The sequence below is a fragment of the Mya arenaria genome, chromosome 13, assembly GCF_026914265.1.
Source record: "Mya arenaria isolate MELC-2E11 chromosome 13, ASM2691426v1".
Lineage (NCBI taxonomy): Eukaryota > Metazoa > Mollusca > Bivalvia > Myida > Myidae > Mya > Mya arenaria.
Genome location: NC_069134.1, coordinates 63,826,399 through 63,839,985, shown reverse-complemented (window position 1 = coordinate 63,839,985; position 13,587 = coordinate 63,826,399). Strand labels below are relative to the sequence as shown.

The 13,587-nt window shown below is 34.2% G+C and overlaps 2 protein-coding genes across 2 annotated transcripts in view; both read right to left on the bottom strand.

The window, feature by feature from the left end:
- The window catches only part of LOC128214550 (kelch-like ECH-associated protein 1), a 41,132-nt gene extending 40,761 nt beyond the window's left edge, over positions 1–371 (bottom strand). Inside the window, exon 1 of the mRNA XM_052921075.1 lies at positions 313–371. The gene's annotated coding sequence lies outside the window, so the exon portion shown is untranslated. The remainder of the gene's footprint in view (positions 1–312) is intronic.
- A 1,644-nt stretch (positions 372–2,015) lies between these two features.
- Positions 2,016–13,584, bottom strand: LOC128215528 (R3H domain-containing protein 4-like). Its single transcript, XM_052922211.1, has 7 exons — positions 13,463–13,584; positions 12,234–12,412; positions 11,434–11,546; positions 9,603–9,759; positions 7,272–7,357; positions 4,692–4,833; positions 2,016–3,721 (listed from the first exon to the last, which is right to left on the bottom strand). The coding sequence occupies exons 1-7, from the start codon at positions 13,519–13,521 to the stop codon at positions 3,576–3,578; spliced, it is 882 nt and encodes a 293-aa protein (XP_052778171.1). The 5' UTR covers positions 13,522–13,584; the 3' UTR covers positions 2,016–3,575.
- Between the last annotated feature and the right edge of the window lie 3 nt (positions 13,585–13,587).

The following is a 13,587-nucleotide window of genomic DNA, read 5'->3' as shown; positions in this document are numbered from 1 at the left end:
GCCACAATAAACCTAGGTATTTTTTGTCTTTATTATAATTGACTTATAGAGGTGTGACATAATTACGGGCCTTCTATATTTCAATGAAAGCTATGTCCTTATCTGTACACACTGGTGTTTAATAACTTAAAAACAATTCGGACACATCTTTTCCGAAATCGTGGTCAATTACCCTACAACGGAAATGCGAATATCTGCTTAAATATCTCAAATCTAAAAATGCCATTACTTTGTTAACATGCACTTGTATAAGTTTAAACATACTTTATGCCTTATATTCGATAAGAATGTGAATTATTTAAGTAAAATCACCTGTCGAACAAAGCTGGTTCAGTCCTTAATTGTGTTCACAAAAATGTAATTTCGCACCCACATTAGGTTACATACAACTATACATTTAAGGTTTTAACCGATTGTGTATGTCGGAGTCCAGTATGAGAGGGTGAGGAGGGAGACTTTTTTTGAAGCCATTGCCTATTATTTGAGTTTTATCATAAGATATTCGTTGTTTGTTTATTTAATGCGTTTTTTTTAAGAAATACTTTGAGCTGGGATTAGGATTTGTTATTGGTCCCAGCTTTGAGTAACTTTAGATCACAGGGGCAGGTTGCGTTGTTTTGACACACCACGCCCCCCGTCCGTTTTTTTGTTTTTATCAAATTTTAGTAAAAATATAATGTGGTAACTGTAACTTGTGAAAATTGGCAAATAAAAATTATTATTGTAATAATACAGATAATAAAATAAAAAAAAAAAAAAAATGCCAATTTTCACAAGTTACAGTTACCACAATATATAAAAAAATGGATAAAAAAACAACAACAAAAAACGGACGGGGAGCGTGGTGTGTCAAAACAAAGCAACCTGCCCCTGTGCTTTAGATATCATAAAAGTTTGGACCAATAGAAAGGCATAAAATCACTGTGCTGCAGCCATCACTGAGTGAAGATGGATTCCAACAGTCTAAAAATCATAAAAACTCCTAACGTATACAGGTCTTTATATAGAATACCGCAAGACATAAGCCATCGCCTCTCCTATTTTGGTAAAAGGGCCAACTTCTTTGGCTTCAGATAACTTGTATGTACATGTATTTAACTTGTGTTATTGTAAAATGCCCACCATGGCCATTGATCCACATTTAATCAATGTCCAAATTGAAACTGTTTGGACATTTGGTCCCTGTCAGCAAGCTCTGTATATTCATGTATACTTTTGTAAAGCTAACCAGAGGTTTTGCATGTATCCGAAGGTGCACCTTATGAAGAAAAAGTGTTTTTCAATAATAGCAACTGAGTGAATAGACTCCCAGAATATGCCATCAATGCCTAAGGGGTGCACATGCCACTTTCTACATGTAAATTGGAAGATATAATCGCCCACAGAGCAGTTTGAGCTAAGATTTCAACCAGTCTCCCAATATCTACATTGAAACTGTTTGGACACTCGGTCAGCAGGTAGACTTTTGCAAAGCTTTCCAGTGGGGTTGCATGGGTCCAAGCCCTGAAAAAAATGACAGTAAATTAAGGAACGGACATAAATGCATAGAGAGATATGCTGGTTCAACAAGAGGTGCACATGCCTGTCTATATTGCTTTTGAAATGGCAAAATAGCTTTTGCAGCATTTAAATTATTGTATTTAAAAAAAGGAAATACATTATTTGAAAAATGACCATGACCGTCATCTGTAGGTCATAACTACCTCCCCCCCTCTACAAAGTTTGCAGACCTTAGGCCCAGGTACACTTTACTAGCAACTCTAGTCAATAATGTGACAAGCTAATTTTTGGTCAAGTTCACCCGACTCTGACCTACTGAGCTCAAAATCAAAAGGGATATCTGCAAGTCATGACCAACCTAGCAAATTTAAGGACTGTAGGCTAAAGAATTCACATGTTTTCAATCAGAAATAGTTTGGTCTACCAACAGATTGATAGTCCGACATGTGCAAAGTAATTCCCCCCGCCTTTTTTGTAGAGGGCATACGGATAATAAAAAAAAATTCAGCTTTTATTTTTCACACTTTAATGGTTAAGGAAATCAAAACCAGGTTTATAGCATGACAACATGTATTGTGCAATTGAGATTTGTCAATGAAAGATTATAAATGAAATTCATGCAGCTTCTTAAAATGAAAATAATAATTTAAGATCCACTAATAATCATACATTGATAACTACTCCTGTCAGTCATATTTAGGAGTTTATTATTACCATACAATAATAAGGCAAAAGCTTTTCTTAAAATGACCTTATTTTTTGCTATTTTTGAAGAAAAAATCCAACAGGAACAAATATAGTCGTCCCTTTTTGTTTAACAGCAAATCAGTTTGATAATTATATTGTTTTCAACGAATGTTAAAATATCAAGCAAAAGCATTTTAAACCAGATTGATTTTTTAAGTAGGGAAGCAATTTTTTTTTCTTTTTTAAAATTTTCCCTCCTGCAAACAGTATTTTTGGACATGTCAGAGCATTATAAAAAACAAAAACTTTTGCCTAAATAACAATGAAAAATGACTCCTTGAGAACAGGTTGTAGTGAGCATATAAGTGCGTTTTCAGGTTTTGTACCATATTCAAATGTTTTCTATAGTTTATGCATTAATTCTCATATCAAGGTTCCTACTGTGCATTAATTACACAGATATTTCAATACACCCTCGTTACTTATTGCATGATATGCTTGACAATATGGTACAAAACAGATACTTCACCCATTACCCTGGTGATAGAAATTATATGTACCTGGCACATCATGCTCATTTTGTATAATTTCAATAACTCAGGTAGTAGGTGAAGTAACTATTTCATATCAGTACATCATATAATGGTTATCTATCTTACATGTAATATTATAAATGTGTACTGCATTGTTAGAAATTTTTGTTGAGTTTGAATTCTTAGTAACTCGTGTAAAAAAGGATTTATTCGTACAAACATTTAAATTTGGCAAAACTGTAACAGCAAATCAACTTGAAAAATCAACTTGAGAATCATTAATAAGAATACAAAGAAAAACAATCCTGAACATTTCAGGTAAAAGTATACAATGTTAGCTTATCAGCGGATTACAAAAAGATAACAACAGAAACAATATTGAGGACTGTGTACAATGCAAGGGCTTGATGCAAAACTGACCTAACTTAAACAACTTGGCGTACTGTAGTTTCCTTATTTCAAGAAAATTTTACTTTTGCAAACAATTTGCTTCAGAGTATTGCAATGCAATTGCCAACACTTGTCTGTTTTTTTCTTCCAGTAAAACAAGGGGCGTAACTAAAAACATATCAAAGCAAGAATAATGGGCCTTGCTTAACATGTGCATTCTATTTTGTCTGGCAACATGTATACCAAGTTTCATTTCAATATCTTCAATGTTTTTAAGTTATGGCCAAGGTCAAAGCTGTTGAACAATGACAACGATGATGATGATGATGACAATGACTACACAAAGACTATTTCCTTCAAAAACAGAAAGGCTTAAATTTTAACCATGCAAATTTAACTTCATCTACAGCATATCAGAAGTTAGAACAATTTGGAGCAAGCCCTAAAACAGTCAAAGTATTGGGATCATGACATCCCTTGAGTAGTTGAGGTTCCTGAGGTTCCCAGATTTGCCGTGTGCTCAAGAAATTGGGTCAAAAGCACGGGCGGGCTGCAGAACGAGGGTTGGGGATTCTCCACCTCGGTCTGACGTACATCATCGCTGTCAAAACCTGCAATCACAGAGTTATATGATTAAAATGGAGGTTGATTAGATCTTCCTTCAGAAATATTCAACATAAGCAGGCAAAAGTGTCTACTTAGAAAGATATTAAATTATTTTGCAATAAAATTGAATGATAACAGAGAAATATTGGAAAACCTCAGTTCAACAGTTTGGTAAAGAAAACTTTAGAATTAGAATGCCAAGATTTTCAATTCAACAGGAGAATGATAAATACATGTGGATGTTTGAGGCAGACTTAACCTTTCCTCCTGTATTTCTATTGATGAACTGTTTTAAGCCATATAGCGTTATTTTGATTAGGGTCATGCTTAGGTTAAGAGGGCTCTCACATGTTACTTTCAAATAGCATAAGGCCCCAGATGACATTGCTATCAAGATATGTTTTAATTATTTGTCATTGCTTCATGTTTTCGATGTTAGCATAAATCTGCAAAAAAATATCCAGAAATCCTGGAACCCAACACTACCAGAATTTGACCTGACTGTTTGAGTACAGCTTGTGTTTTTCTCTACTAAAATGGGCCCAAAATTGGACCCCATTCACAAGTTCAAATCCACTACTTTTTTATTAAGTAGTATCCATATTCACAAATATTTTCTATCATTGATTTGTTAATTTGTTAATTGACTGATTTAATATCCTTTTTATAGGTGTATATAAGCATAGATATCAAAGCAAAAAATGTAATGAGCCCCATTTCTTATAAGCCCATTGTTCACAATTTAATGTCACTTTTTGACAATTCAAAGCGCTCTGACCCCATTCACATGGTGAGAAAAAAGACTTGGTCAGCAGACCCACGAGTTCAAGAGTAAAGAAACTATCAAGCAATTCCGTATGGAAAAACTACTCAGAAACTTTGTGCTTTATTTTGTCCCAATTTTTCAAGTTCATTGAGTTTTGCTTTACTTACTTTTATTTATTTATTTCATAGAGTTTGGCCTTTTGTACTAACTTTTAGCGTTGAGCTGCAGGTACTGGCAGAGTGCGTGTAACATCATGCGTTCATAACTGTTGGAGAGTCGCTGCACATACACAGAATTTGGCCACTCCGTAAAGAAACTGACAACTTCTTCTTCCAAACGCACCAGCATTCCCTGTAAGATATAAAAAGAATGATGTTTCAAACATTCCAATTGTAATAAAAAGCTCTTAAAGGTCAATAGATAGTCGCAACTGCAGCATATCCTGTGGGATATAAATACAGTCGAAAACCGTTGGCTCGATATCCCAGGGACGCACCAAAATACTTCGAGCCACACAAATTTTGAGCCAAGCAGCTATGCTTACAAAGAGTCAAACAAAATTGGTTCTTTGTGTTCGGTTTGAGCCAACAAGGAAATAGAGCCAAGCGATTACGAGCCAACAGGTTTCTACTGTACAATGATGTTTAAACCTTATTCCATTTATCATAACAAAAGCTAGTGACTGACAGAAAGTTGATGGATAGTCACGACAGCAGCATGCCCTGTAAGATATAAATAGAATGATTTTTTAACATTATTCGCCTTTTTCATAACAAGAGCTCATAACTGATGGATAGTCCATAGATAGTCACGGCACATACACAGAGAATGGCAATTACGTATAGAAACATTAAACATCTTCCTCTAGTTGAAAGCATTATGCCTTTGAGGGAAAGATAGAGATATAATTGTATTTGTAAGATACATCGTCATGACACATACACATAGCCTAGCTCAATCCTTCGCAAGCTGCATCAACTTAACCTCTGAAAAATATCATTGTTAGATTATAGAGATGTGTTTTATAAGGTTTGCTTCACATGCTGTCGTATCTGTTCTGAGTTCTGACACATACAGAAAATCCAGCAACTTGATACAAATTGACCTCTTCTTTTCAAGGCTACACCCACATGCCCTGCAAGAAATACAATGGTGTTTTATAGTTACGACTTACGAGTATTTGTTTTACAAGCATTGTTTTAGATGCTGTCATTACTGTAGAAACATTCATGGAGATCAGCCAATCAACAAAGGAAACTCGTCACTTACTTCTTCATGAACATGCCCTGTGGAAAAATACAAGGGTAGTGATATTGTTATTAGTATAATAAAGATTTTTTATGCAATCTTGTCAGCTGTAATTGTCGTGACACATATGCAGAGCCGGCAAATTCCAGGAAGAAACTAGTCCATTATCTTAGGGTCAGAACAACTTGCTCTGGGAAAATTGATGGTAGATTATAGAAATTATTTTTTAAAGTATTTTTGTAGATTATCGTAATTAATTTTAAAAGTATTTTTTCTATAACAAGGTCAGGTTTTTTTGTTGTGGTATACTTTGTGTAATTTTTCAAATTTGAAGAGTTCTTAAACTATTAATGCAAATAATCTTGATGATTATCATGATAAAAAAAGTTAGCATCTAAGATTAACTAAGTATTTTGCTAAATGAATTTAGATATTTTTAAATTTAATTTAATTTTTTGAGAAATTGGGGAAAGATGACCAACATGCTCCTAAGAGTAGTCAGTAGCTCATAATTATCGGTACCTGTTTAACAAGGATTGTATTTCAATTGCTTGTAGCCTTTTACAGTGATCAAAATTACAATTTCTTGATCAAGTATGAATATTTTATATCCATATTTTTTAAATATTTTTTAACCAAAATACAAAAACATGATATAACAAAGTGCAGATTTTATTTACAAGCCCTGGGAAAGTGATAACAAACAGTCTCAAGTCTGAGTTCAGACTCGAGATTCAAAATTGCAGAACTTCATTTCATTGTAACTTTCCTTCTAGCAATGCATTGATGGTGAAATTTGCTAAAATGTAGAACAATTTGAATGTTTTACTATATTTTTATATCTATTTTTGTAAGAAAAAGAAAAGAAAATGAGTTTTTGTTCCTTCATAGAAATGCTTTTCTGAGTCTACATTAGGACTTGAGACTGTTCGTAATCATAGCCAAGTTTGTTTTAATTCCCATCACTGGTTTTGGAAGTCAGGACATAAACATCCAGTCCAGCCACCCTGTGAAGAAATCAAATCTTTGAATTGCATTAACATGCTCTACAGACCTGGCGCAAATTTCTCGAAATTATTTAAGTCCCTTATAACAGGATTAAGCTAAGCTCACAATTTCAGTTTTTCAATATTTCCGTTATGTTTCCTCGCTAAGAGTTTCCATACTTTAGATCTGAATAATCTTTATGATAATCACAATAAGTCATTTTCGTGGATCATAATTCGACTTAAGTAGGTATTTTATTGAAATAAGCTACTTAAGCCTGTTAAGCTTAAAAAGTTTTGAAAAATTGGAGGCTGACAAGCCTTGCACTGACCAAATCTTTCCATATAGGATGAACCAGAATACTTATACATTCAATCCTTAAATAGTTTGCACAATCCTAAACAAAATTGTCAACGTACGATATTATAAAAACACACCAAAAAAAGCTGAAGAACAAGAAGGATGAAGCAATGACTCTACATATTTTCTTGAAAAACAAAAACATGAATGACGTAGGCTGCATAAAGTACACAAACAAGAACAAAATAAGTTACCATAGGTCGATGTCTACGTCGAAGCATGGAGCGGATGTTTTTGTCAACACGTTGGAAGCACTCCTCCGCACTAAATCCTGGGTGGCCTGAAACATGTATGAAACAATGTATGAATTTGCAAACCACAAATGTAAATCCATCCTGGAAAATATTTTTTAAGATACTGCAGAGTCATTCTGAAAACAATACGCAAACACATGGACTTAAAGAGGTATTTCTATCCGCAAGTTGATAACACTTCAGTTTAATTAGAAAATAGAGTCACTGCCACCACTGTGGAGGTCTATCAATTGTTTTTTAACAGTTAATGTGTTTTGAAACAGAAACAAGAGCTTAACTTCATCCTCATCTGTATTTCTAAGTTGACATATAAGTCTAAGGGACATAATCTACAGAAAAACATTTATGATGTGCTTTCTTCTGGTTTATAGAGATTGATCAGTAAAATGAAATTGATATTTCACTGTTTTTTTAAGTTGATCAAGAGACATAATTAAAGCAAACATGGAATTTAGCTAGAATGATTGGACCAGGCCCAAAGTTAGTCACTCATGTTTTTGGACCACAAATCAGTTTTCCCGGTAATAAATCTGAAAACACTTATTTTATCATTATTTTACTCTATGATATCGAAATTGCAGAAAAAATACAGTTAAAGCATAAAAAAGTATTTTGGTTTTAGTGGGGTTCGAACACACGCTGGTAAAGTCAAGAAAAAAGTAGAAAACAACCCGCAAGTCCATACGGCCAACGGGACCTTAACAAAAGTGGTGGATATGTTGACCTGGTAAAAATACATTGATAACACCACATGATAATGTCAATCAACCAATCACGCAACACGACAGCCGTAAATAATTTTTAACCGCGTTACTAACACGATTGAAAGGTGTGGTCTTCAAAGATAATATTTGAGCAAATATCAACATTTGCTGAAGGGTTGCAGCTTTTGGTATTTTTGTTTTAACACTCCTTATGATTGGCCACACTTGATTTCGTAATTAAAAAAAGTGCATTTTACAAACTATGAGCGAGTTCCTTTAAGCCTAACAAGGTTAAGTAGCTTATTTCATTAAGCCAAAATTCTTATTTAATCTTGATTTTACTTATCGTGATAATATCATTTTAAAATCTTTTAAAAACTTTATAAATGTTAACATTTCACAATAATTTTGAACTCAGCCAAATCCTGTTAAACCGGAGATAAATTGTTTCCAGAAATTGCGGCCAGGTATGAATACATGTACTTTAATTGTTAACTGAAGAAGATTCCATGTCAATATCTTTATCTGCTGCTGAGGTGTGGCAAAAATTGATTTAATTTTCAATATGCCAAGTGTTAATGACCACGAGGATGATGCTGGACTTTTTAACAATACATTGATTTTTTTGTTTGTTAAGCAACCTACATGTACAAGCTTAAATTCAGACAAGTTTATTAAAAACACACAGGCTTGTAAGGTATAACTATAGAAAAGTTTAAAATCTATCCAACACACATTTTATTAAGCAAGAGTGGTGTGTGGCAAATGCCAAAGCTTGTCTTTTTTTAATCAAACAAGTCACATAAGTGGACAGCATGAGTTATTGGCCTTGCTGTCTGAGGCCACATGTGTACTAAGTTTCATTTCAATATCTTGCACGTTTTTTAAGTTATGGGTAATATAAAAGATTGTTCACAACAACGCCGACTACGACACCAAATCTATATATCATTACCTCAACAAGCTAATAAGATGAGCAAATAAACATAAAAAAACTTCAAGCAGTTTGAAAAATTCCTACCTGATTGCTTGTCCAAAAAAGACAGTCTTTTGCATAAGACAGGTGTTGTTGTTTTTTATTTTGGCTGTCCAAGGACAGATCAATGTGTTTTTATTATGCTGGTCTATTCACTTTCTTTAAAAGGTAATTAGAACTCCAGTATTTGTAAACGAATGGCCACAAATCAATACAGAGAATGCCCTGCCACAGATGTTCTTAGCATTGTTCAGGCTGCTTACTACTTTATACCTTTGTTAAATTCTTAACTTCTCACATAGCTCCAAAACATCCTTGCAGAAATGACAGACATGCTGGAGGATGGGCATATGAGGGTTAAAATGAAAAATAAACATCAAAAAGATGTTGCATTAATATTGCCTTTTTACCTTTCCAAAGGCCAAGCAATTTTTCATGCTGTAACAATTTCTGATCTATTTAACCGAGCAGAGATGTCTGCGATCACATGAAAAATAGCTATATAACATTGATAGTCATCATGTGAAATACACAACAACAGTGACAACTATACCCCAAAGGGAGAAAAACACTGTCTGGAGATTGACATACTTGCTCTCTTGTCATCCACTGTATCCCAGCTCTCATCAAGGTCACTTGTGGAGTCAAGGTCACTTCCCTGGTCGTCATGGTTACACTCGGTGATGGGTTCAGAGGTCAGGAAGGCTGTCTGCTGTTCCTCACTACAGTTAATGAAGTCATTCCAAGCCTGTCAATGCAAACTTTGAGAATAAAATTACTAATTACATAATATATTCAAAATCACATCTGCATTTTTAACATACAAAATGTACAGATTCGAGAATGAATGGTATTATTAGGCCTTTGTTGGACTTTTTGTCTATCTCGCTTTTTGGAAAAGAATCTCCCAGGCTGCAATCTTAGAATTTTGAAAAGAAAGTTTGCCATTGCAAGTATTGTTTAAGCTAATTAACTGTATGTGTTTACCAGTCCATGGGTAGTGAAAGAGAATCAGTAGGTCCATAATACACATATAGAAATGACTTGATACAAGTAATAACAAGAGCTGTCACAGAGACAGCGCGCTCGACTATTCCGCCGCTTTTCAGTGTAAGGATTGAAAAGTTTTGGTGAAACATGCATGGATCACTGTTAGATTAGATTTCAATGCAATACATGATGTGCTGAGATATTTACATAAATGTGGTCACATGCAAAATTTTAACCAGAATTTTTAAGTGTAATAATAAAGGGCCATTATTTGCAAAACACAGTTATCTAACTTGATTATTCAATTAGGTTGGGTGGTTGAATACCATTGTATAAAGTCTCAATGCAATACATCAAGTAGTTGCTGAGATATTAACCTATGTGTGCTAAGACCTTAACCAGAATTTCTAAGTCGCATAATAAAGGGGCAATAATTATAAAATATGAAAGATAGAGTTATCTTACTTGATTAAATAAGAAGGTTAAATGGTTGGGAGCCTGTGTGTAAAGTTTCAATGCAATACATGATGTATTTGCTGAAGCACTGAGTTAAAAGTGGTTACATGCAAAACCTTAACAAGAATTTCTATGTTGAATAAAAAAGGGGCCATAATTTGAATTTAATGCAAACTAGAGTTATCTTACTTGGTTATTTAAGTAGATTGGATGGTTGAGTACCATTGTATCAAGTCTCAATGCAATACCTCACGCAGTTGCTGAGATATTAACCTATGTGTGCTTACACGCAAAACCTTAACCAGAATTTCTAAGTCAAATAATAAAGGGCAATTATTTGAATAAAATGCAAACTAGAGTTATCTAACTTGGTTAATTAAGTAGGTTGGATGGTTGAGTACCATTGTATCAAGTCTCAATGCAATACCTCAAGTAGTTGCTGAGATATTAACCTATGTGTGCTTGCATGCAAAACCTTAACCAGAATTTCTAAGTCAAATAATAAAGGCCTATAATTGGCATTGAATGCAAAGTAGAGTTATCAAACTTGGTTAATTAAGTAGGTTGGATGGTTGAGTACCATTGTATAAAGTCTCAATGCAATACCTAGTTGCTGAGATATTAACCTATGTGTGCTTGCACGCAAAACCTTAACCAAGGGGTGACGCCGACGCTTGGGTGAGTAGTTTAGCTCTCCTTATTCTTCGAATAGTCGAGCTAAAAATTGAACCAATATTCAACTATTGTAGATTGTAAACTACGCTGCCCTTGACCCACAATGGGGCCTGAAATGGCCCCCTTCATCCCCAGTGAAAAAGTTGTGACAACTTTTCAAAACCAAGCAGGAACCCTCTGAATGGTCTAAATAATGGTACAACAGCTCTTAAGGAGTTTTTTTTCATGAATTGAATATGCCAAAGTCACCATGGATTGTTCAAAAATAATCATTGGAAAAACTACTTGATACCATCCCTACCTGCATTTTCTCTTTCTCTGCAAACAGCTCCGCAAATACTGACATGGAGGGTTCAAACATGTTGAAGTCCAACTCTGCATCATTGCTTTCTACCATGTTGATCAGCTCTCGCACTGGAAATACAACTTAAGATGTTGTTGATTTGACGTAATATCAAAGTGAAGGTAATTTTATGGAGGTGAAGGTTATTATATTGAGGTGAAGGATATTATATCGAGGCAAAGGTTATTATATCGAGGTGAAAGTTATTACAGCGTTTATTATATCAATCTGAAGGTTATTATATCGAGGTGAAGGTTATTTAATCAAAGTGAAGGTTAATATAAAAGGTAAATTGAGGTTAAAAAGTAGCTCCTATACAAAAAAATAATGTTACAAAATCTGTAAATTAAAGTCTACATGAACTGTATGTAAGGTTAAAAAAGGATCAGAGTGGTTCAGAGGCATCATTGTTTCTTTTCTACTGAAAATGGGGCAGAAATTTGGCCCAATTCACATAATTCTAAAGCAAAAAAGGTACTTGAGCTTTTGCTCAAAATAAATGAGTTGTTCTCAATTGAAGTTTAATGCTGTATAATAATTCTTCCATGGAATCTTTATCAAAGTTTAACTCAACCTATTCCATGAAAGAAAGTGCTTTTAAAAACAGAGAATAATAAAAGACTTGGAAGATTTTTTTTATTTAATATGGTAAAATGAGTCAAGATCCTGATTTGAGATCAGACTTTTTTCTATTGGTTTCGACTTACTGTGACTTATTCATTAATGTCATTCATTGATTGCTTTTTGAATGTCCTTACAATTATTGCATCGCCGAGCCTGTTTCTGACCCTTCCTGCGTTGACTGATCTGCGCAATAACACTTCCATCACGATGAACTGGTTTGGAACGACAGGGCTTGTGACGTCTGGACACATGGGCTGGCTCATTCGTCAAAGACTCGTTATCAGAAGAGCTCACAGCAGGTTCAATAATGTGCCTAGAATAAAGATAAGAAAATGAGTGATGTTGAAAGTCAGATTCGGTTACACAATGTGGATAATACATAACATGATGCATAAATCAGAAAATAGCTGCCCTTAAAAACTTTCTCAGTGATTATTATTCAGCCTTTTTTCCCTATCAAAAGGAATTCACCATTCCCTTTCAAGTGGAAAAACACTGATACAGTATCAGTGTTTTCCAACTAACTGCTTGGTGTATTGCATTGAAACTTAAAACAATCAAGTATCATACTTGATTGTTTTAAGTTTCAATGCAATACACCAAGCAGTTAGTGAGTTATTAACTGATTTGTGCTTACATGCAAAACCTTGACAGAATTTCTAAGTCAAATTATAAAGGGCAATAATTAGCATTATATTCAAGGTAGAGTTATCTAGCTTGATTAATGAAGAAAATTGGATAATAGGAAACACATGTCTTAAGTTCCAATGCAATACATGTATCTGCTGAGATTTTGACACGCAAAACCTTTACCAGAATTTCAAATTTATGCAAAAAAGAGTTACCTAACTTGGTTATTTAAGTAACTTGGTAGTTGAGTATCATTGTGAAAAGTTGACAGAAGCTGATGACGATCTGCATCACTTTTTCAAGTGTAATTAGTAAAAGGTATTACATTATTTGTTTGTACCATTAACTTTTGTTTGTTTATTGAACAATTCAATGTTATTGTGGGGTTACAGTCCAAATATATATCTTACATTGGAATGAAGGGAATATCATGAATGTCCAAATGTTTTAAAACTTCCCCGTAAACCCGCATTATTGTAGCTTATCAGAGACATGACAGGTTCAGTTTCTGTAATGATAACATTAAAATACTTTAGAAACCACATATGCATCTGTGATCTACTGATCTAGATACTGTTTGAATGAAGTTCGACCTCTGACCTTTGATAATTTATAAACAACAATCATGATCCACGGGCTGGCACTTGAGTCTTGACAATTTGGGGTCACAAACTTAGCCCATTCAATAGCGCCTAAACATCAATACAATATTGCGAACAAACAGTTCACATACTCCATGTCGTCGACTTGTCCATATTCAAGCCACTCTTTCGTTTCTTTAATAACGCCCATGGTCAAAATAAAGGTTTTTTCTTCGATCTGTCAAAATTTGCAAAATGATGGTGTAACTCACGGCTG